Source organism: Triticum urartu, chromosome 2A (assembly GCF_056163025.1).
Source record: "Triticum urartu cultivar PI428250 chromosome 2A, HENAU_Tu73, whole genome shotgun sequence".
In the NCBI taxonomy this organism is placed as follows: domain Eukaryota; kingdom Viridiplantae; phylum Streptophyta; class Magnoliopsida; order Poales; family Poaceae; genus Triticum; species Triticum urartu.
The window spans coordinates 750,565,683-750,587,064 of NC_141874.1; the positions used below are offsets into that span (position 1 = coordinate 750,565,683).

At 46.0% G+C, this 21,382-nt stretch overlaps 1 protein-coding gene across 1 annotated transcript; it reads left to right on the top strand.

Annotated features, from left to right (window-relative positions):
- The first annotated feature begins 9,682 nt into the window (after nt 1–9,682).
- LOC125540415 (choline transporter protein 1) lies at nt 9,683–14,544 on the top strand. Its single transcript, XM_048704029.2, has 10 exons — nt 9,683–10,148; nt 11,224–11,582; nt 11,710–11,855; nt 12,169–12,352; nt 12,432–12,505; nt 12,580–12,693; nt 12,817–13,173; nt 13,291–13,551; nt 13,806–14,033; nt 14,123–14,544. The coding sequence occupies exons 1-10, from the start codon at nt 9,913–9,915 to the stop codon at nt 14,312–14,314; spliced, it is 2,151 nt and encodes a 716-aa protein (XP_048559986.1). The 5' UTR covers nt 9,683–9,912; the 3' UTR covers nt 14,315–14,544.
- The last annotated feature ends 6,838 nt before the right edge of the window (nt 14,545–21,382 follow it).

A 21,382-nucleotide genomic window follows, 5' to 3' on the forward strand; every position in this document is an offset into this window, starting at 1 on the left:
CTGCCCATAACCACGGGCACGGCTTTTGAAAGATCAAATCCCTGTAGGGGTGTCCCAACTTAGCCCATAACAAGCTCTCACGGTCAACGAAGGAATAGACCTCCACCCGAGACGTTCCGATCAGGCTCGGTATCCCGGTACAACAAGACATTTCGACAGGGTAAAACTAAACCAGCAATACCGCCCGATGCGCCGACATCCTGATAGGAGCTGCACATATCTCGTTCTCAGGGCAACACCGGATGAGCGCTCCGTACAACTAAAACCAGCCCTCAAGTTTCCCTGAGGTGGCGCTGCAAAGGACTCTAGTTCGGACCAACACTTAGACAAGCACTGGCCCGGGGGGGGGGGTTAAAATAAAGATGACCCTCGGGATGCGCGACTCCCAAGGGAAAAAGGCTAGGTGGCAAATGGTAAAACCAATGTTGGGCATTGCTGGAAAAGCTTTACTTAAGGTGAACTGTCAAGGGGTTCCCATTATAGCCCAACCGCGTAAGGGACGCAAAATCCGGGAACATAACACCGATATGACGGAAACTAGGGCGGCAAGAGTGGAACAAAACACCAGGCATAAGGCCGAGCCTTCCACCCTTTACCAAGTATATAGATGCATTAATTAAATAAGATATATTGTGATATCCCAACAAATAAACAATGTTCCAACAAGGAACGAACTCCATGTTCCAACAAGGAACAAACTTCAATCTTCACCTGCAACTAACAACGCTATAAGAGGGGCTGAGCAAAGCGGTAACATAGCCAATCAACGGTTTGCTAGGACATGGTGGGTTAGAGGTTTGACATGGCAATTGGGAGGCTGACAAGCAAAAGGTAGGCATCGTAGCATTGGCATAGCAAAGAGCGAGCAAACTAGCATAGAAAAGATAGTAGTGATTTCGAGGGTATGATCATCTTGCCTGAAATCCCGCAAGGAAGAAGAACGAGTCCATGAAGAAGACAAACGGACGAAGTTGAACGGATCCTCACAAACTCGACGTTAACGGAACCAACCCGAAGAAGCAACACCGGAAAGAAGCAAACAAACATGGTAAACAACCTTCACATAATCATGGCAAGATGCACAACCAAGTATGATGCATGTCCGGTTTAATTATGCATGGCATGGCAAAGTGCACAAACAATACTACAAATTAAGTGGAGCTCAATATGCAACGAGTTACATATTGACGGAACACCACATCAATTATTTAGTTCACTCTCGGTTAGGTACTCAACAAATTTAAATGTTGGTTAACATGGCAAGAGGTGAAACATAACAATACTATACCATCTAAACAATTTAAATGGGGCCGGATATAATAAACAACAAATCCGGTAACTCCCCATATGCATTAGTAATTTAATGCAACAACAACTTAAACATTTTAATTGTTGTTATCATGATGCGGATGACATGAACAAGTTTATGCAAGTTTTTAAGAAAATGTTGATAAGAGCATATTGTGAAGCATTTGCCACCGTGGTGGAAAGAAAAGGGGTGCCACGGCAACGAATCCGAAAATGATGCCACGGCAACATATCAGTTCCGGTAACTCGATTGAGATCCTAGTGCAAAAGAAAATGCGACGAGAGCGTGACATGCGATAGAATGCGGGGTGCTCTCGAATACCGAGTTCCCACATGTCGGTGGCAAGGCAAAAGAGGGGCGACGTTATCGAACAAGGGTGCATCTCATACAACATGCATCCATTTACGGGCATCGTCTCAGGGTTATAACTTTGAAGCGTGCATTATCGGAACGGATCGAGTTCGGTGGTAGGGGTACACTTGTCGAAGGGGGAAGTAGTTGTTCACGGTTCGTCGTGGGAAGTAGAGGAAGTAGTCGTTCAAGCGTCCGATGGTAATAGTACTCGGTCGTTTCGAAGAGGTACTTGGGGTCATTCGAACTTGCCGATCTCGTCATCTCGAAGGGGTACTTGACGTTCTTAGCGATTCCGAAGACGAGGTAGAGGTACACTTGTTGTAGGGGTACTTGTCGGATCCACGGCGATGGTAGAGGTACAAATGTTCTCGCGGTACTTGTCAGTCCAGTCTTGGTGTAGATGTACATCGCAAACGTAGTGGTACTCGCGGACTTCGGCGCTGGTAGTCGTACACGGTTCGTAGGGGTACTTGGCGTTCTTGGTGATTCCGAAGAAGGCGGTAGATGTACTCGGCGAATCCACAAGGCGTGCACGGGTCGAAGTGGAACTCTTGACAAAATCCACGGGACTGACTTGGCATGCAACGAGCACGGCACGATGGGCATGAAGGGCGGCGCTGGTTCTCTGCTCCAACGAAGCAGAACGACGAGCGAGCGGGCGGCCGACCTGGTGTCTTAGAGCAGCGGGGAAAGGCGGTGGTGAGCGACCGGATCGGAGGCAGTGGAGGTCACGGAAAGCTGGTCCGGCGGGATCCGGGCGAAGGAGGGCCGACCTGGGCGCAGGTCGCCGGATCGGGAGGCGATGGGCCTCGGCAGACCCGAGCAGAGCCGGGAGGAGGAGGTCGCGGGCGACGAGAGGGTGCAGTAGTTGCTGTTGCTGTCGGTGGCGACGAACTTGGAGGCGGGGCGGCGTGCAGAGCTGCGTGAAGGAGAGGCGGGGCCATGGTAGGCCTTCGTTGGCGGCGGAGCTAGGCTTCACCGGAGCAGGGGGGCCTCGGGCGTCATGGGACGGCGCTTGGAGCTCGGGGCAGAGGAGGTAGAGTGCGTGACGGCGGCCTGGAGACGCGAGGGCGACCGGAGCAGAGGCGATAGTCAGCGCAGGGTCGAGGTTGCCGGGATCAAGTCGAGTTGGTGCATCCATGGCGTCCTGGTGGCTGCAGGCAAGGAAGCGCTCAAGGAGGCCTCTGGTTAGCTCGGTGGAGGAGAAGGTGAGGGAGAGAGACGAGGGGGAGGAAGAGAACGAGGGGATCGGGTCGAGGGGAGAGGGATGGCAGCGCGCGTGAAAGAGAGATCGAGGGAGATGGCGGCGACGCTGGGGATCGAGAGAGAGGGTGCGCGAGGGAGATGAGGGTCGGGGCCTAGGGTGCGGTCGGGCTAGGTTTAGGATGCTTAGGTGGGCTGCGGGAGGCCTTGGGCCAAACGGGCCAGCGCGGATGGAGCCGGCTTGGCAGGTTGCAGCTGGGCTGGGGAGGCCCAGCCGGGCTCTTTCTCTCCCATCTCCTCTCTTTACAAAAACAAAGAAAAAAAAAGAGAAGGAAAAAAAAGAGAAGAGAAGGTTAGAGGAAGAATTTGGGCACAGGGATAATTTTCACGGACTCAGAAAAAATGTGCACGGTCCGGAAAAATAGAAAAAAGGTCAAGTTGAAAGATTAAATTCAAATTCCTTTGAATTTAATTCAAAAGGTTTGAGCTAGGATAGGTTTTTCGAAGTGCCCAAAAATGTTGAGAAATTAGGTGGAGCTCCGGAAAATGATGAAAGGACATATGGCAAAGTTAGAGGCCAAGAGTTGAAATAATAAAAGGCTTTGGGATTTTTGCAAGTGTGTTAAGGTAATTCCACATAATTGGAATAATTACTATAGCTCTCTAAATATCGAGAGGATAAGTTGTAAAGAGAATCACCATGTGAATTCCCTCGATTTAAATGGATCAAAGATCCATACCATTTGTTTAGTTGAGTTTTAAAACGGGTTGCATGATGACATGATGCAATGCACATGATGACATGATGAAATGCAACACACAAGCAAATGACCTGGCAACATCAGCAAATAACTGGACGACACCTGGCGCAACGGTCTCGGGGCGTTACACCGTGACACCTCTTCCTCCCCGCTTGCGCTTGGCAAAGCCCTGCCGGGATCCCGCTACTTCCACCACCACGCCATCGTGCTGCTAGATCTCCATCAACCTCTCCTTCCCTTGTTGGATCAAGAAGGAGGAGACGTCTCTCCCAACCGTACGTGTGTTGAACGCGGAGGTGCCGTCCGTTTGGTGCTCGGTCATCGGTGATTTGGATCACGACGAGTATGACTCCATCAACCCCATTCTCTTGAACGCTTCCGCTTGCGATCTACAAGGGTATGTAGATGCACTCCTCTCCTTCTCGTTGCTAGATGACTCCATAGATTGATCTTGGTGATGCATAGAAAATTTTAAATTTGTGCTACGATCCCCAACAATGGCCACATATGGCATTCATAAGACTACCTTCAAGACACATATGTGACACTATGAGTATACAATAATGCACTTTGGATTGACTACTATCCCAACCACATTTCAGAATTATATGAATTCCATGTTTGGGCCTTATTTGAGGAAGTATATTCTGGTTTTCTTTCATGATATTCTAATTTACAACAACTCCATGGAAGAGCATATCATTCATTTGGAGCAAACTTTACAAATTGTTAGGAAAACCAACTCTCTATGAAAAATCTCCAAAAGCTCTTTTGTGGTACCTCAAGTAGCATAAGCATAGGGCCACATTATTTCTGCACAAGGTGTTTCCACCGATCTATGGAAAATTCAGGATGTTTTAAACTGGAAAGAGATAGATAATGACACTAAGCTCGAAGGATTCTAGAACTTACTGGTTATTATAGAATATTTGATAATGATTATGGCAATATTTGTAGACCTTTGCATGATATACTCAAGAAAGATGCATTCAAGTGGGGACCAGAGCAAGCTACAACTTTTAAAAACCTACAATAGATCATGACAAAAATGCCCAGTTCTAGGTGTGCCAAATTTTCAGTAGCCTTTTACAGTGAAAGCAGATGCTTGCGCCACTAGAACGGGAGCACTATTAATGTAGGATGGGAAACTTATTGCTTATATGTCAAAGACAGTAGGCTAAAGCAGCAACTCGGTCAATTTATGAAAAGGAATCTCTAGCTATACTAGAGGCCCTAAAGAAATGGAGATGCTACTTGTTAGGAAATCCTTTTATCATTAAAACCGATCAATATTCTCTACAATACATGACTACTCATAGATTTCCAGTTGGAATTCAACATAAGTTACTCCTTATACTCTTAGAATTCAATTGTAAATTGAATATAAGAAAGTCAAAGAAATTTTGGTGGAAGATGCTTTATTGAGAAAAGAAGAAGCTAAGTCAGCATATTGTCATAACCTTACCATGGTTGTGCCAACATGGACTGAAGATGTTCATAAAAGTTATGCAGCTATTCCTGATAGCTCCAAACTTTTCCAGAAAGTAGGTACTTATGTAAAACCAGAAGGAAAATTATCTCTCTCTAATGACCTTATCAAGGACAAGAACATGATTTATGTGGGAGCCTCCCACAACTTCAGGGACAATTTACTAAATACATCCCACAATTTTGGAATAGGTGGTCACATTGGAGTTAAGGCTACTTATCATAGAATCAAGGAAGTTTCTGAAGGAAATATGCCCTAGAGGCAATAATAAAGTTGTTATTTATATTTCCTTATGCCATGGTAAATGTTTATTATTCATGCTAGAATTGTATTAACCGGAAACTTAGTACATGTGTGAATACATAGACAAACAAAGTGTCCCTAGTATGCCTCTACTTGACTAGCTTGTTAATCAAAGATGGTTAAGTTTCCTAGCCATGGACATGTGTTGTCATTTGATGAACGGGATCACATCATTAGAGAATGATGTGATGGACAAGACCCATCTGTTAGCTTAGCATAATGATCTTTTAGTTTTATTGCTACTGCTTTCTTCATAACTTATACATGTTCCTCTAACTATGAGATTATGCAACTCCCGAATACCGGAGGAACATCTTGTGTGCTATCAAACGTCACAACATAACTAGGTGATTATAAAGATGCTCTACAGGTGTCTCCGATGGTGTTTGTTGAGTTGGCATAGATCGAGATTAGGATTTGTCACTCCGTGTATCGGAGAGGTATCTCTGGGCCCTCTCGGTAATGCACATCACTCTAAGCCTTGCAAGCATTGTGACTAATGAGTTAGTTGCGGGATGATGCATTATGGAACGAGTAAAGAGACTTGCTGGTAACGAGATTTAACTAGGTATTGAGATACCGACGATCGAATCTCGGGCAAGTAACATACCGATGACAAAGGGAACAATGTATGTTGTTATGCGGTTTGACCGATAAAGATCTTCGTAGAATATGTAGGAGCCAATATGAGCATCCAGGTTCCGCTATTGGTTATTGACCGGAGATGTGTCTCAGTCATGTCTAGACAGTTCTCGAACCCGTAGGGTCCGCACGCTTAACGTTTTGTGACGATTTGTATTATGAGTTATGTGATTTGATGACCGAAGTTTGTTCGGAGTCCCGGATGAGATCGGGGACATGACGAGGAGTCTCGAAATGGCCGAGACATAAAGATCGACATATTTGAAGGCTATATTCGGACACCGGAAAGGTTCCGAGTTATTCGGGTATTTTTCAGAGTACTGGAGAGTTACGGGAATTCGTATTGGGCCTTAATGGGCCATACAGGCAAGGAGAGAAAGGCCTCAAGGGTGGTCGCACCCCTTCCCCATGGACTGGTTCGAATTGGACTAGGGAAAGGGGGCGCCCCCTTCCTTCCTTCTCCTTCTCCCTTCCCTTTTTCCTATTCCATGTAGGAGGTGGAATCCTACTAGGACTAGGGAGTCCTAGTAGGACCCCACACTTCGGACGCGCCCTATGAGGGCTGGCCTCCTCCTCCCTCCATCCTTTATATGTGTGGCTAGGGGGCACCCCACAGACACACAAGTTGATCATTGATCTCTTAGCCGTGTGCGGTGCCCCCTCCACCATAATCCACCTTGGTCATATCGTCGTAGTGCTTAGGCGAAGTCCTGCGTCGGTAGCTTCATCATCACCGTCATCACGCTGTTGTGCTGATGAAGCTCTCCCTCGACGCTCAGCTGGATCGAGAGTTCGTGGGACGTCACTGAGACGAACGTGTGCAGATCTCGGAGGTGCCGTACTTTCGGTACTAGGATCGGTCGGACCGTGTAGACGTACGACTACATCAACCGCGCTATCATAACGCTTCCGCTTACGGTCTACGAGGGTACGTGGACAACACTCTTCCCCTCTCGTTGCTATGCCTCACCATGATCTTGCGTGTGCGTAGGATTTTTTTTTGAAATTACTATGTTCCCCAACATTTTCCTATTGGCCTATCTCAAGAAATCAGTGAAAGAATTTTCAGTCAATGCCCTGTATGTAATTAACAAAAGTGGAACGTATTCATCCTCCTGGTATACTACAACCTCTTCATGTACGTGATATGGCATGGACACACATCACCTTGGGAAATTCTGGTGATTGTGGACAGATTAAGTATGCTCACCTCATATCTTTAGCACATCCATACACTATGCAAACAGTCTTCGAGGTACTTATGGACAATGTGATTAAACATCATGGATTACCTATAGTTATTGTGTCTGAAAGAGATAGCATATTCATCAGGAATTTATACCAAGAACTTCTCAATGCTTTTGATGTGGAGATTAGGTTCAGTACTGTTTCACACCCTCAAACAGATGGGCACTTAGAATGAGTGAATCAATGCATAGAAGCTTATCCAAGGCGCATGGTGTTTGAAAACCCTAAATAATGGATGAAATCGCTTCGACTTGCATAGCTCTGGTACAACACCTCTTATCATCCATCCTTAAAGGTCACTCCCTTTGAAGCACTCTATGCTTACAAACCACCACAAAATTGTGAATTCTTCCTCACAAGCCCATTGTCACCTAAAGCTAGAATGACAGTTTCTAAGAGAGAAAAGATGATGCAGCAGCTCAAAACTAACTTGGAACAGGCCTAAAGTAGAATAAAAAACTTTGTAGACAGAAAAAGAACATAAATAAGTTTGCAAATAGGAGATACGGTGTAGTACTTGGTAATACAACCCTATAGACAAAATGCTTCATGACTTAGAGGGTCATTGAAATTGAGATCTAAATTCTATGGTCCTTACAAAGTGATTGAACGAATTGGCTATGTTTCCTACAAGTTACAAGTACCAACATGATTTGCCATCCATCCAGTGTTCCATGTGAGTTAACTGAAGAAACATGTGGGACATCAGATCATTCCTCTTCCTCAAGCCCCCTTGCTCACGCACTCACACTCGAAGGGCATATCAAGGCCATTCCAGTGGATGTGTTGGACAGACGAATCATTCAACGCAAAATAGAACACATGTGGGTCAATGTATAGACTAGTCGAAAAGTCTGGCACCGGATGATGTAACCTGGGAAGATGCGGCTTTTTCTCAATTTAACATTTCCAAGACATAAACTTCTCTGCCTCAAGGGCAAGGCATAACTCATGGCTGCGGCATTATTAGGAACCCAATCCCGCCCTTTGCTATACTGAAGAAGACAGAAGCTCGCGTCGTAAGTGAAATGGTCCACTTGGATGACGTCGTCGTCACGTTACTGCTAATTCACCTTGAACACTGCTACTTTAAACACACCAACCGGCTGAAGCGTGTTACATCCGATCTCATTGAAGCGTAATGGCTAAAAAAACTAATCTAATCTACTAGCGAGAGCTGAGACACCGGGTTTTCATCGTTGTCACCAGTTGTCGGAGTAGCAAGCCGACGAGAGGCCGGCGGAGCTTAGAGGGGACTAGTCATTCGCTCTAGCTATTGCTTTCAAGGAGTTTTCCTTTTGAGGGGTTTGATTTCGAGGAGCCGGGGAGGGAAAAAAAATGTTGGTCGTAAACATAGCCCGACTTGAGCGGTGAGCTTCGGGTTCGGCCCGTTGGGCTTGGTTGCCAATGTCAAGATCGAGTTTGACACATTGTATGCGTGGAGAAGATTTTGGTCGCCTTGTTGTTAGTAGAAGATTGTTCGCTGTGTTGCCGGAGTTTGAAGCCTGCGCTGAACGCCAACGTTCAGGACGAGTGCTTGGAATCTTTGCAACATGCGACATGTTGGCATGATGCATGGCATGGAATGGAACAATGGGGGTGTTTGTTTTCAGAGATTTTTTTGTGTAGGGACTAGAAAAAGTCCCTCTTAGAGATTTTTTTACCAAACGGGAGAGACTTTTTAGGGACTAAATTAGGCATTTGGGATTAAATGAAGAAGACTCTCAAGGAGAGTCTTTTTGGGGACTTTTCCAACAATGCCCTTTCATGCACCTATTGGCCCGCCGCCCCATAGTGTTGTTTGATTGTTATTTTTCTATATACTAGGGACAACATGGTCATTTTATAACCTCTAGAAAAGGACTAAGAATTTTTAGTCTATGAAAACAAACAGAGAGGAACTTTTTTTAAGGATTAAAAGCTTTTTAGTTAGAACTAGAAAAAGTCCTAATACTGGAGAACAAACACCACCAAAACCGAGTAGCCTGTGGCACGTTGAAAGAAGCCAGATCGCGCCCAAACTTGACCCACGTCGTCATTCAGTACAGGAATCCAGGAATTCCAGATCGGTGGGCACGGCTGCTGGCAGACGCGGCCCATCCGCCCACATGGGATGGATGGAGGAGGGGCTGGTGTCGTGCGACGGTGGTCGGCGGGCCGGCCCCGCCCCGCCTTTTGATGAGAGAAGACAGTTTCCCAGAAACATCGGCCGGACCCATCGCCGCGCAGTCGTCGCTTCTCCGGTGCGGCCGTGGTTAATAATGGAGGAGCGCCACCCCATTGACCGCGCGGTTAATAATGACGACTGACGGACGGCAGTTACCCAACCCACCTACATGTGCAGGCGTACACACCCGGCCCCAACACAACCCGGTCCCCATCCCCTCGCCGCCCCTCCTTTTGCTGCGCTTTTCCCACGAGCGCAGCGGCAGCAGCAGCAGAAAAGGCCAAATCCACACTCCCACTCCCCTTGCTCCTTCCTTGCTCTGCTTCCTGCTCTCCAATCTCCGTCCCGCACGCTCCGCCCGGCCCGCAGATCACCGCCCACCCCCGTTTCCCCCAAATCCATCCTCCCGCCGAGCGTCGGAGCAGAAGGAGCCGGAATGGGCGGCCCGCTGGGCGCCATCATCGGCCGCTACCCCTCGGCCGCGGCCGCCGGCGGCCCCGGGGGAGACGACGCCGACCACCCGGGCGGCGGCGGCGGGGGCACGGCCAGCCTGGGCATTATCCGGCACGACCGGCGCTGCCGCGACCTGGCCTTCCTCGTCCTCTTCGCCGCCTTCTGGGTCGCCATGATCGTCAACTCCAGCTTCGCATTCAACCAGGGCAACCCGCTCAGGTCCGCCACCCCACCTCCCTTCAGATTCATTGTTTCTTGCCTCTGCTCCGTGCAGATCTCCGTCTGCGCCGCGCATTTCCAACTGCTCCTCAGCCCCCTGTTTTACAGTATTTTATTTTTTTGGTGCGCAATTAATAATTAGCAGTAACAAATCAGGGGGAGGGGAAAGAAACGCTTGCTTGCTTGCTTGCTCCTGTTGCTTTCGCTGACTATCTGCTCCAGGATTTACTACTAGCAGTACTGATTACTGAATGAATTGATGAATGAGTCTTGCTGACCGTGGAACGCTTGCTTGCTCGCTCCTGTTGCTTTCGGTGATGGCTAGCTGCTGCTCTACTGCTCTAGAACCCTAGTACTAGTACTGACTGACTCATTGAACTGAGGCTGCTATGGCCATGCCAGCCGTGCTGCTGCTAGTGCGAAACCGAATCTGGTTCTTGCTAGGGTCTCCCAACCGATTTTTTTTAGGCTAAACCCAGAAAAGATGGAAGCCGCCTTTGCTTTCCGGGCTTCGGTGGCCCTAGGAATTGTATCCCCTCCCTAAAACCCTCTTCAAAGGCTTTTTTGTGCTCTGCTCTCGGTGCTCAGTGGCCTGAAAGCAGATGACACTTTCTCTGCCCCGCCCCTACACACATATATATATGCTCTTGCTAACCACAGTGCAATGTACCACTGCCTTTTGGGGTGGAATTTATTCAGTCTTGTAAAACTTTCTGAGGATCATTATTGCATTTTGTACATAGCTATCGTTTTACTGCTACTACCGTTCTGCAATTATTTGAAGCATGTACATGGGATTTTGTATCGTTTCGGCAAGTTAATTTTTAAGTGGTACTCTAGTTATTTTTAAGTGGTACCTTTTGCTTTCTCCATGGAACAAACCTGTTGTTCGTTGATGCTGATATCCCTGTAGTTGCTCTTGGGTACCATCTAGATTAGTTTAGAAGACTTGGCCAGAAGCAGAGTTCTCTGTTAAATGGCATTTTGTCAACCAGGAATGTTCTTGCTATTACCAACCTCAGCATGTAGATTAAATGGGCAGGATGAGAATGACATCTTGTTCTTGTCCATGCAGGCTGACATACGAGCTGGACTACAAAGGGAACGTCTGTGGCGACAGGCACGGCGACCCGGACGTGCACGAGCTTGAGGTCAGGTACTGGTTGGACCCGAACCAGGTGTACCAAAGTGGAGTCAAGGGCAGCAAGGCTAACCTGGCCGACGCCAAGGCCATCTGCCTCATGGAGTGCCCAACTCCGGCACCGGATGGGCTAAACTTTGTCTGTGATTACCCGGAAGGGGATGTCAGGCTCTCAGTTGATGATTGGATCAATAGGGACTATAACTACTTCGATGTTCTAACACCTGACATGAGGAACAGCTCCCTTCAGCTTCAGGGCCCGTGCTACCCTGTCATATTCCCTAGCGTAAACGGTAAGCCGGTAATCTTCACTCTCAGCCATTTCATGACACCTTTGTGTAAGCATGGAGTAACAGTACAGCCCCTGTCAGTCAACTAGTACAATGAGATGACTAATCCAAAATGTTCTTGTACTTTCAGTCTATTGGAGCTGCCAATATATTGCCCGGGCATCCAATGTTTCTTTGACGCACTGGCAACAGATGGGTGGTGTAAACATTGAACAAAATATGCTTATAGATAAAACAATCCACAAGGCCATTGATGCCAGATCTGCAGTTCTCAAGGTTTGTAAATTTCCAGGGACCGGACTACTCTCTTTTCTCTGTTATATGCTTAATACTGAAATTAAGTGACAAATGGCCCTCAGAACTCCCACAGTTTATATCCCAACACTGTAATTTTGTTATTCCTTCAAAAGAATTTTCCAGCACTGTGATTGTCCTGATAGGAGTTGGTACTTCATAGTGGCTATTTAGACCGAGTCTCCACAACATCATTACTATATTTTTTTTTTCTATTTTACTCCTGATGCAACCGATATGTGGAGCATCTGAGACCCAGTACGTAGATATCAATTGCATTTTCTTGTATTTGCAGAGATATGTTGCGGACATTGGGAAGTCTTGGCCTGTCCTAATCGTGTGTGGTGCACTCCTTCCTCTTTTCTTGTCAGTGATCTGGTTGCTCATGATTCGTTATTTTGTTGCTGCAATGACATGGATAACAGTAGTGCTCTTCAATGCCCTTATAGTATCTGTTACCATGTTTTGTTACATCAAAGGTACATATCACTAGTGCCACTTGCCATGTTATGTCTGATGCATGTCACATTATCCTAACTGGCTACATTATATATTCAGCTGGCTGGCTCGGAAATGACCCCTTAACGGTTGTTATTGGTGAAAGTGATCCATACGTCCACATAAGCGGGCGGGTAAGTGAACTCAATTGAGTCAACTTTTTACAAGGTCAAGCTGCTTGTTATCTGATCATTTACCTTCTTACCAGGAAATAAGCCATCTTCATGTTGCCACAGTGCTGATGACAGTAATAATGATCATTGCTTTTCTGTCCTCAATAGCTATTGTCCGGCGTATACTGATAGCCACACCTGTCCTGAAGGTAAGCAGCTCACTGCATATGCAAAGGCGATTGCTTGGTTGCAAAAGCACGATGCATCAACGCTACCTCTATTGTGATATACCTAATAATTTCTGTGCATTAACATCGAAAATTTATTTTCAGGTTGCTGCAAAGGTCATTGGTGAAGTTCAGGCACTGATAGTTTTCCCAGTTGTGCCGTACTTTATCCTCGCTATCTTTTATATGTTCTGGTTTTCTGCCACACTCCACCTCTTCAGCTCTGGTCAAGTTGTCCGAAATGACTGCAGTACAGACTGTTGCTCATATGATCTGAAGTTGGGCAAAGTGAACTGTGACAACTGTTGTGGGTACAGCATCCACTACACCCCTCATATCGGCATTGCCATTCTTTTCCACTTATTTGGATGCTACTGGGCTACTCAATTCTTTATGGCATGCTCTGCAACTGTGGTTGCTGGATCAGTCGCTTCCTACTACTGGGCGCGTGGCGAAATATCTGTAAGTACAGCACAAAAGAGTCAGAACTGTAACTATTTTTACTAGATGGGTGCTCTTTAATTTACTCCATACTTTTGCATTCACCATTTACTGACAATTGAAGCCATTCTGGTGCAGCATGATATACCATTTTTCAGTGTCGTCTCTTCGCTCAAGCGGCTGATGCGTTACAACCTTGGATCTGCTGCCATAGGCTCGCTTGTTGTGTCAGCTGTTGAGTGGGTTCGGTTTATACTAGAATGCCTTCGCCGCAAGTTGAAGCTGGTCGGTTCTGCTGGGGAGAGCTGCTTTGGGAAAGTGTCATCGTCCTCATCTCAGTGCTGCCGAGGCTGCATAGACTGGACCCTCATGTCTGTAAATCGAAATGCCTACATAATGGTAAGCATGAACATCTTTGTTTTACTGATCGTTCCTGTCCTGAAGCACGATGCCATTGGTTGTCTGCTTTGTTCATAATGCTTTGTACTACCCGATTGCCGACTGGATTGCCGACTGGGCTTTTATGGTGCGCCGTTTGGGGCTGGTCACTTCCCCCATCTGACCTGATAATTAGTTCTGAATTCCTTTTGTGCGTCTATCATTTGTGAGCTGCAACTTTTGAACTGACAGGGCTTCTCTTTGCTGTTTTGCAGATTGCCATCACTGGGAAAGGGTTCTTCAAAGCTTCGGTGCTCGCGACCGGCCTTATAATGAACAACATACTGCGCATCGGGAAGGTCAACGTGATCGGGGACGTGATCCTGTTCCTGGGGAAGCTGTGCGTGAGCCTCTTCTGCGCGCTCTTCGCGTTCCTCATGCTCGACACCCACAAGTACAAGTCGGCGCACAACAAGATATCGTCGCCGCTGGTCCCCGTGCTGGTGAGCATCTCTGTTTTTTCAGTGTAGAACTCGAACCCGGCATCATGTTTTGTTTCCATCACTAAGACTTGTGATGGTGGTGTATATAGGTGACGTGGGGCCTGGGCTACACGGTGGCGAAGCTCTTCTTCGCGGTGGTGGAGATGTCCATCGACACCATCATCCTGTCCTTCTGCCAGGACGCGGAGGAGCACCAGGGGACGGCGCAGTACGCGCCGCCTCTCCTCATGGAGACGCTGGACGAGCAGGGCGAGCTGCAGAGACTCACTCAAGGGCCCTGAATCTCTCTCTCCCTCTCCCTCGTTTCTTTAATTCGTCTTAGAGCTAAAGGTAGACTGGTGGTAATTTAGTACTGTAGAAGCCTGATGGATCGAGATTTCTGTAAAAGTGATGATCTTGGCTGGCTGGCTGGCTGGCTGCCTCCTGTACGTGTTGTTCAGCCTCAGCTTCAGCTCCCAGTATGTACGTGTCTGATGTGTCGCCCCTGATTGGCAAGTGTTGTGAACGAGTATGAAGAGCATCTCATGGTCCTTGCCGCTCTGGTCGGCCTGTTCGCCAGCAATGAGGCTGCGTCGGCATGGGCTTCCTCCTCCAGCAGCGCCGCGAATGCCTCCTTGTTGTCTGAGTACATCATCGAGAAGACAAATCGCCGAACATTTGACGGGCATGGTAGGTGCGCAGCCGCCGGTAACCCTGCCCTACGTGGTCGGAGCGCCGGAAAGCTTGCCCAGAAACGAAGTGGAGGCTGCAGCGGCGAACCCTCTCTTTTCCGGCGGGGGAATAGCGCACGCGGGGGAGGCGAATCTAGACGAGCAAGATGGTTGTGGTTGGGGGGGGGGGGGGGGGGGGGGTTGGGGGCGAGAGTGAAGATGCTCTTACAAGTGCCCATAACATTTATTGATCATCATTCCCACAAGGTTTTAGAATTTTTTAAAATATTTTGATATGTTTTCTTTTGTGGGTGCACTAAGCTAGGGTTCAGCCACTACTTTCCCAACTCTTAACTAAGCGTCTCTTCTTTAGAAATAGGCACCGATGCTTCACAAAAATCTGGTTTATTTCTGTAAACGCCTTGCATTGTACAAGGCCCAAGGAGCTTCCCCGAGTACCGTCGGCGTTGCTCTTCTTGGCCAAGTTCATAGCGCTCCGGGGATTCATCTTCCACCTTGCCCTACTCCTCCGTTAGTTGCATGCACGCTACGGCCCCATCATTTCTAGCCACCCCTACTTCCACCCGTCCCCACCTTCTACATCTCTCCGGCCTGCACCCGCGCCGCCCTCGTCGCCTACAGGCGCTATGTCCGGGCCTCAACACCGTCCTGAGGGAGCTCGTCATGGAGCTCCACAAGCTCTACGACCGCCCAAGGTGGAACGCGGCAGCGGCAGCGGCCTATGGCGGAGCTGGTCGTGGGACTCGACATCGACGATGACCCGAGGCAGAGTTGGTCGTTGGACTCGGCAGCAGCGACGGCCCGAGACAGAGCTAGTCGTGGGATGTAGCGGCGGTGAGGCGTCCTCCCTCCGTTCCAAAATAGATGACTCAACTTTGTACTAACTTTAATATAAAGTTGGGTCATCTATTTTGGAACGGAGGGAGTAAATTTTTCACTCCAACCGATTTAAGAGATCGACTAGGTGCAAATTATTGGTGGGCTGGAACACTAGATACGAAGGGAATGCATTGGCAATCTTGGGAGAAAATGTGCATTGCAAAATCAAAAGGAGGGATCGGTTTTCGTGACTTTGAGACTTTCAATGACGCAATGCTAGCAAAACAGGCATGGAGAATACTTGAAAACCCAAACAGTCTGTGTGCTCGTGTGTTAAAGGGAAGATACTTCCCAAATGAGGAGTTTCTTACAGCCGGATGCCCCACGAGTGCATCAAAAACTTGGAAGGCTATTATAAAAGGAAGGGAGATGCTCAAGTCGGGTCTGATCCGGCGAGTGGGAGACGGGACTACGACTGAGGTTTGGCACGATCACTGGATCGATGGAAGCTGTTCCATGAAACCATTGGGAGCGCTGAAACCGAACTCCATTCAGCTAGTCTCAGACTTGATCGATCCTGTTTCTAATCAGTGGAAGACTGAGCTGATCAGGTCGGTATTCTTACCCCCTGATGTGGATGCCATTTTGGCTATGCCACGGCCGAGGACAGACGGAGCAGATTGCTGGGCATGGGTGTGGGAGAAGTCCGGCCTATTTACTGTACGCTCGGCGTATAGGCATACAATGGAAGAAAAGCGGCAGATGACGGTGACAGAGGGCTCATCGGCTGGTGAGGAAGGAACATGGCGAGCTCTGTGGAAACTTAATGTTCTGCCCAAGATTAAGGTATTTTGGTGGCGAGTGCTAAAGGGTTTCCTACCCAGCTATGGAGAACTTGAGCGGAGGCATATAAAGCAACTACCAAACTGCCCAATGTGTGGCCATGATAATGAAACCCTGGTTCATTCATTGATGGAGTGTGACCATGCTAGGCGCTTCTGGGAAGCGGCAGAGCGATTCTTTGATGTAGCCATGCCAAGACTCAACCCAATAACTTGGGTCCCGGGATATACTGGACCATAACATGATAAAGAAGGAGGCAGCGGCAATCATGATAACAGTGATGTGGGCAGTGTGGCATTCAAGAAATAGCTACACACATGGTGAGAAGCAGTACCAACCAATGCAATCCATGATAACCATAGAAGAGATTGTTCGAGCTCTGGAGGTTCCAGCAACCGGCAGGATTCAATCTACTACCCAACCAAGGTGGAAGCCACCGGATGTAGGATGGATGAAAATCAATACAGATGGAGCTACGGGGTCAGAGCATAGAAGAGGTGGTGCAGGTTTCGTAATCCGGGATCACCAGGGGGCGTTCGTGAAAGCCGGGTGTTCACGCTACGATGGAGTTTCGGACCCCCTCACGATCGAGCTTCTCGCTTGCAGAGATGCGCTTGCAACAGCGCATGATTCTGGCCTTGAGTACGTGGAAATGAAGACGGACTGTCAGCAAATTCAGACTTTATGGGCTGCCCCACAGAAGTCGAGTTGTTTCCATATCATCAGAGAGATGCGGGATATGAGTAATTTCTTTCAGGGATTCAAGCTTCGGTATGCTAGCCGTCGGACTAATTCGGCAGCCCACCGTGTAGCTAGGCATGCATTAAAGCTTTCTGTATCTATGCTTGTGTACAATGTAATCCCTGGATGGCTGACTGAAATTATGCAGTCAGACATGCTAGCGCCTAATGAATAAAGAGCCGTAAGGGCGTTTTAGCTCAAAAAAAAACCATATCTCGGTTAGCAGGTCCCATAAAAAAATAACGGTTCGTGGTTGACCGGTCCACCATTGACCCGTTCAACCTTGACTATATTATTAAAAAAGGAATTGAAAAGAGTTCACATAAAAAAAGATCACCGAATTGAAAAAGAAATTGTGATTTTCAAAAAGATAATTATGAATATTTAAAAAGTTAATTGATTTTGAAAAATAAATTTCACCGATTGGAAAAAAGTTCAACAATTTTGAAAAAAAGTCCCCAATTTAGATAAAAAATTTAAGAATTGAAAAAGTTCACGGATTTGGAAAAAACTGCATCAATTTGGTAAATATAACCATAAATTTGAAAACATTTATAGATTTTAGAAAAAATCATGAATTTGAAAAAAATCACATATTGAGCAAAAATTGTTTGTGGATTCGAAAAAAGTTCACGGATTTGAAAAAGTATTGCGAATTTAAGAAAAAGTTCATGAATTTGAAAGATGAAGATATATAAGAGAAGTTCATGAGTTTTAGAAAAGTTCATAGACTTAGAAAAATGAAATAATAAAGAGAAAAGAAAATGAGCACGAGAAAAACTGGCCAAAAACACAACAAAACAGGCAAACCACTGCAATTTTTTAGCGTTGTATTGAGGAAGAGAAAATAAAGATACTAGTCACAACAATTTTGGTGTAATGTTGGTTACCGTGGTTTATACAATGCCTAAGATTTTTTTTGAATATATACCGGCCAAAATAAAAACCGAAAGAATACGAAAACAGGGAAACCACTGCTATTTCTTGCGTTATATTTGAAGAAAAAAATAAGTATACTAGTCACAACAATTTAGGTGCCGTGTTGGTTACTGCCGTACAGTTTGTACGGTGCTGATGACCCACAAGTATAGGGGATCAATTGTAGTCTTTTCGATAAGTAAGAGTGTCGAACCCAACGAAGAGCAGAAGGAAATGGCAACCGATTTTCAGTAAGGTATTTTCTACAAGCACTGAAATTATCGGCAACAGATAGTTTGATAGCAAGATAATTTGTAACAACTAACAAATAACAATAATAACAATAGGTGCATTAAGGTAGCCCAATCCCTTTTGTAGCAAAGGACATGCCAGAACAGTCTCTTATAATAAGTAAAACATTTTCAGGGACACATGGGAATTTCATCTAGTCACTTTCATCATGTTGGTTTGGTTCACGTTCGCTACTTTGATAATTTGATATGTGGATGGACCGGTACTTGGTTGTTGTTCTTACTTGAACAAGCCTCCCACTTATGATTAACTGATGCGGAGCATCTCAAGGTCATCCCCATGGACCTACCTACGTCTCCTACGACACCACTTGGGCCAATGACAAGAGCACGAGCCAAGGCTATCGAAGATAAGGTGAACTCGCTCCTCTCCGAACTACCACTTCCTATGCATGAGACATGGCTACTACCTCAAGCGGAAACCCTATGTTTGATCAGGTACTTGGAGGGAAGCCACGGATCAGCTACACCCAATGGACAAGACGGTGAGGACACCAAGCTCAATGGACAAGAAGGACTGCTCGAAACTCCCAGGCACCGGACGACCGGCGAACCCCGGACGTCCGACGAACTCCAGGCTCCAGACGACCGCCCCCCTTCGGACGACCGGCGCTACCACTCCCGAGCCAAAACGCCGGATTTCGGAAGACCTCCAGACGACCGACGCCCCAGACATCCGACCCCAATCGGACGCCCGACCGAAGCACACCCGAGCCAAATCTACGGACGCCCGATGAGCACCGGACGTCTGGACCCTTGCAAGCCTCCGGACGACCGGTAGCTACCGGACGTCCGACGCCTGTGTGCTGATTTCGTGTTGGGCTGAAGCCCATGTACCCCTTCGACCTCTAAGACTATATATAGACCACCACCTCCTCTTTTCTAGGGTCAACGTTGTGATAGCTCATATTAGAGATAGAGCCTCACTCATCCACATCGGATCTACTCCTTGAGAGAGACCGCGGCCCCTCCACGGAGAAGATCCCCTTGGATTCAAGACCCCCTTTTGGGTGGCCCCATCAAGACCTCCTTTGGAGAAGAACCAGTTACCATGTATCGTCCCTTGTTGATCGTGGATCGTGTGAACTCTTTTGTGTTCGAGAATCTAGCATATGTGTGATCAATCTTGTTGGTTTTAGTGTTTCTCTCGTGTTTCCCCTCGTGTTCATCGTGTTCATCGCGGGATCCGCTCCTTTCGTTAAATATCGTCCATATAGGGTTCCACCCTACATCATCTTGGTATCTAGAGCCACGTTGATCATGATTTCGGAGCCTCCCCATTGTGTTTTCTAGCCTTGTTTTGTTGATTTTGTCCCTAATTCGAAAATTTCCCACAAAAATAGCCCCATTTTTTTGTGATTTGTTGGTGTGATGAAATTTTGTTGGATTTGATCCGTGGATTTGCTTTGCCTTGAGTGGATCTAGCTTTCCCCTTCATCCCCACCTTTTCCATCCACAAAATCGCCAGGAACGGATTCTATTTTTGAGATTGTATTAAGTTCATAAGGAATAACAAAACCTTAACTGGAGATTTTAGTTCCACAAGATTTAATATGAATTAATATAAATTGGAAGTAGCAATTGAGTTCGATTTACCCATCCAACTACATCATATAATTTTAGAACTAGGCATATTAAAATAATATGCATATGTGATTTTTCCTACAATATTTAGATTTAGATTTCTATTGTTTGGAGACATTTTATTTTTCAGTCATCAGTAGTAAATGAATTCAAAATTTATTTACTAATCCCTTCGTTTTTATTTACTCTGCATATTAGAGTTGACTTAAGTCAAACTTCGTAAAGTTTGACCAAGTTTATAGAAAACAATATAGACATTTATCATAATAAATCTATACGATGTGAAAGTACATTTAATAATAAATCTAATGTTGTTGATTTGTTATTGTATATCTTAATATTTTTGTATATAAACTTGGTCAAAGTTTGTAAAGCTTGACTTTGACCAAAGCTAATATGCGAACTAAATAAAAACGGAGGGAGTATTATTTTTGTTTTCTAATTTTGTTGGCACTGACTTGACCCAAGGACGTTGTATACAAGAGGACGCTGGACATAAAATGTCACACCCTGCATTTTGCAACTCTTCCTTCGCATTATTAAAGCATGAAAAATTTGGACCAACAAAAACTTTTGCATTATTTGGCTTTTATTTGGAGTTGGTTTTCTCTCTGTGCTTTTCAAGTGCTCTTCAAAGTCAACACAACTCCACCTTCTATACTTCATCTCCTTGCCCCAAACTTCTGCCCAATGACCATGCCATGTGTATAGTACCATATAGTATTTTCTTACAAAAATAATTTGGCCAAATGGTATTTTCAAAAAATATTTTTCCAAAAACCCCTGAATTGAGGTTTGCACTGCAAGTACCTGATTTGGGGTATGAAAAATATTTCAAAAAGTATATTTGAAACCTATTAGATATAGGATTCCCATAAACCCCAAAAATATAATTTTAAAAGCTATTTTCCTATTTTATTTAAAGGGTTTTTCTTAATGCCAGAAATGGTCTTTAATAGGTTAAAATTATTTTAATGTTTCAAAAATATTTGAGAAAATTTAGGGAAACTCAGTGGACATATATTTTCCATATATAAGAGTTTCAACAAATGGTCATGTTCAAAATATTGGACAAAACCTCCCAAAACCATTTCTGCCCATTTCAAGGATTTGAAATCTTTCTATAGGAAATATTTTCATAAAAATCCAAGAAAAATCCAGCAAGTCACAAATGCATATTGTGATGATCTTGCAAAGCCTCACTTCAATCAAGATCATTTTGGTCCACCAAAATGCCCCAAAACCCTCTCTGACCAGAACCAAATTTGAACAAGTTTGTACTACCAACTTTCTCTCCTTGACCCCATCTTTTGTGAGCATGTGCAAATCCCCAAATGAGGCCACTACACCAGTGGTGCATCATGGAGAAGTGATTTGCTCAACTAGATCTACACAAGTCCATTTCTGCTAATTTCTAGGGTTTGCCAAAGTTACATTGGCAACTTTTTCCAAATAAGCTCAA

Excerpts from the sequence above, each read along its gene's own strand:
- LOC125540415 (XM_048704029.2), top strand. The coding sequence starts at position 9,913 with ATGGGCGGCCCGCTGGGCGCCATCATCGGCCGCTACCCCTCGGCCGCG. Across the intron at positions 10,149-11,223 it reads AACCAGGGCAACCCGCTCAG|GCTGACATACGAGCTGGACT; the intron begins GTCCGCCACCCC and ends TTGTCCATGCAG. Across the intron at positions 11,583-11,709 it reads CATATTCCCTAGCGTAAACG|TCTATTGGAGCTGCCAATAT; the intron begins GTAAGCCGGTAA and ends TTGTACTTTCAG.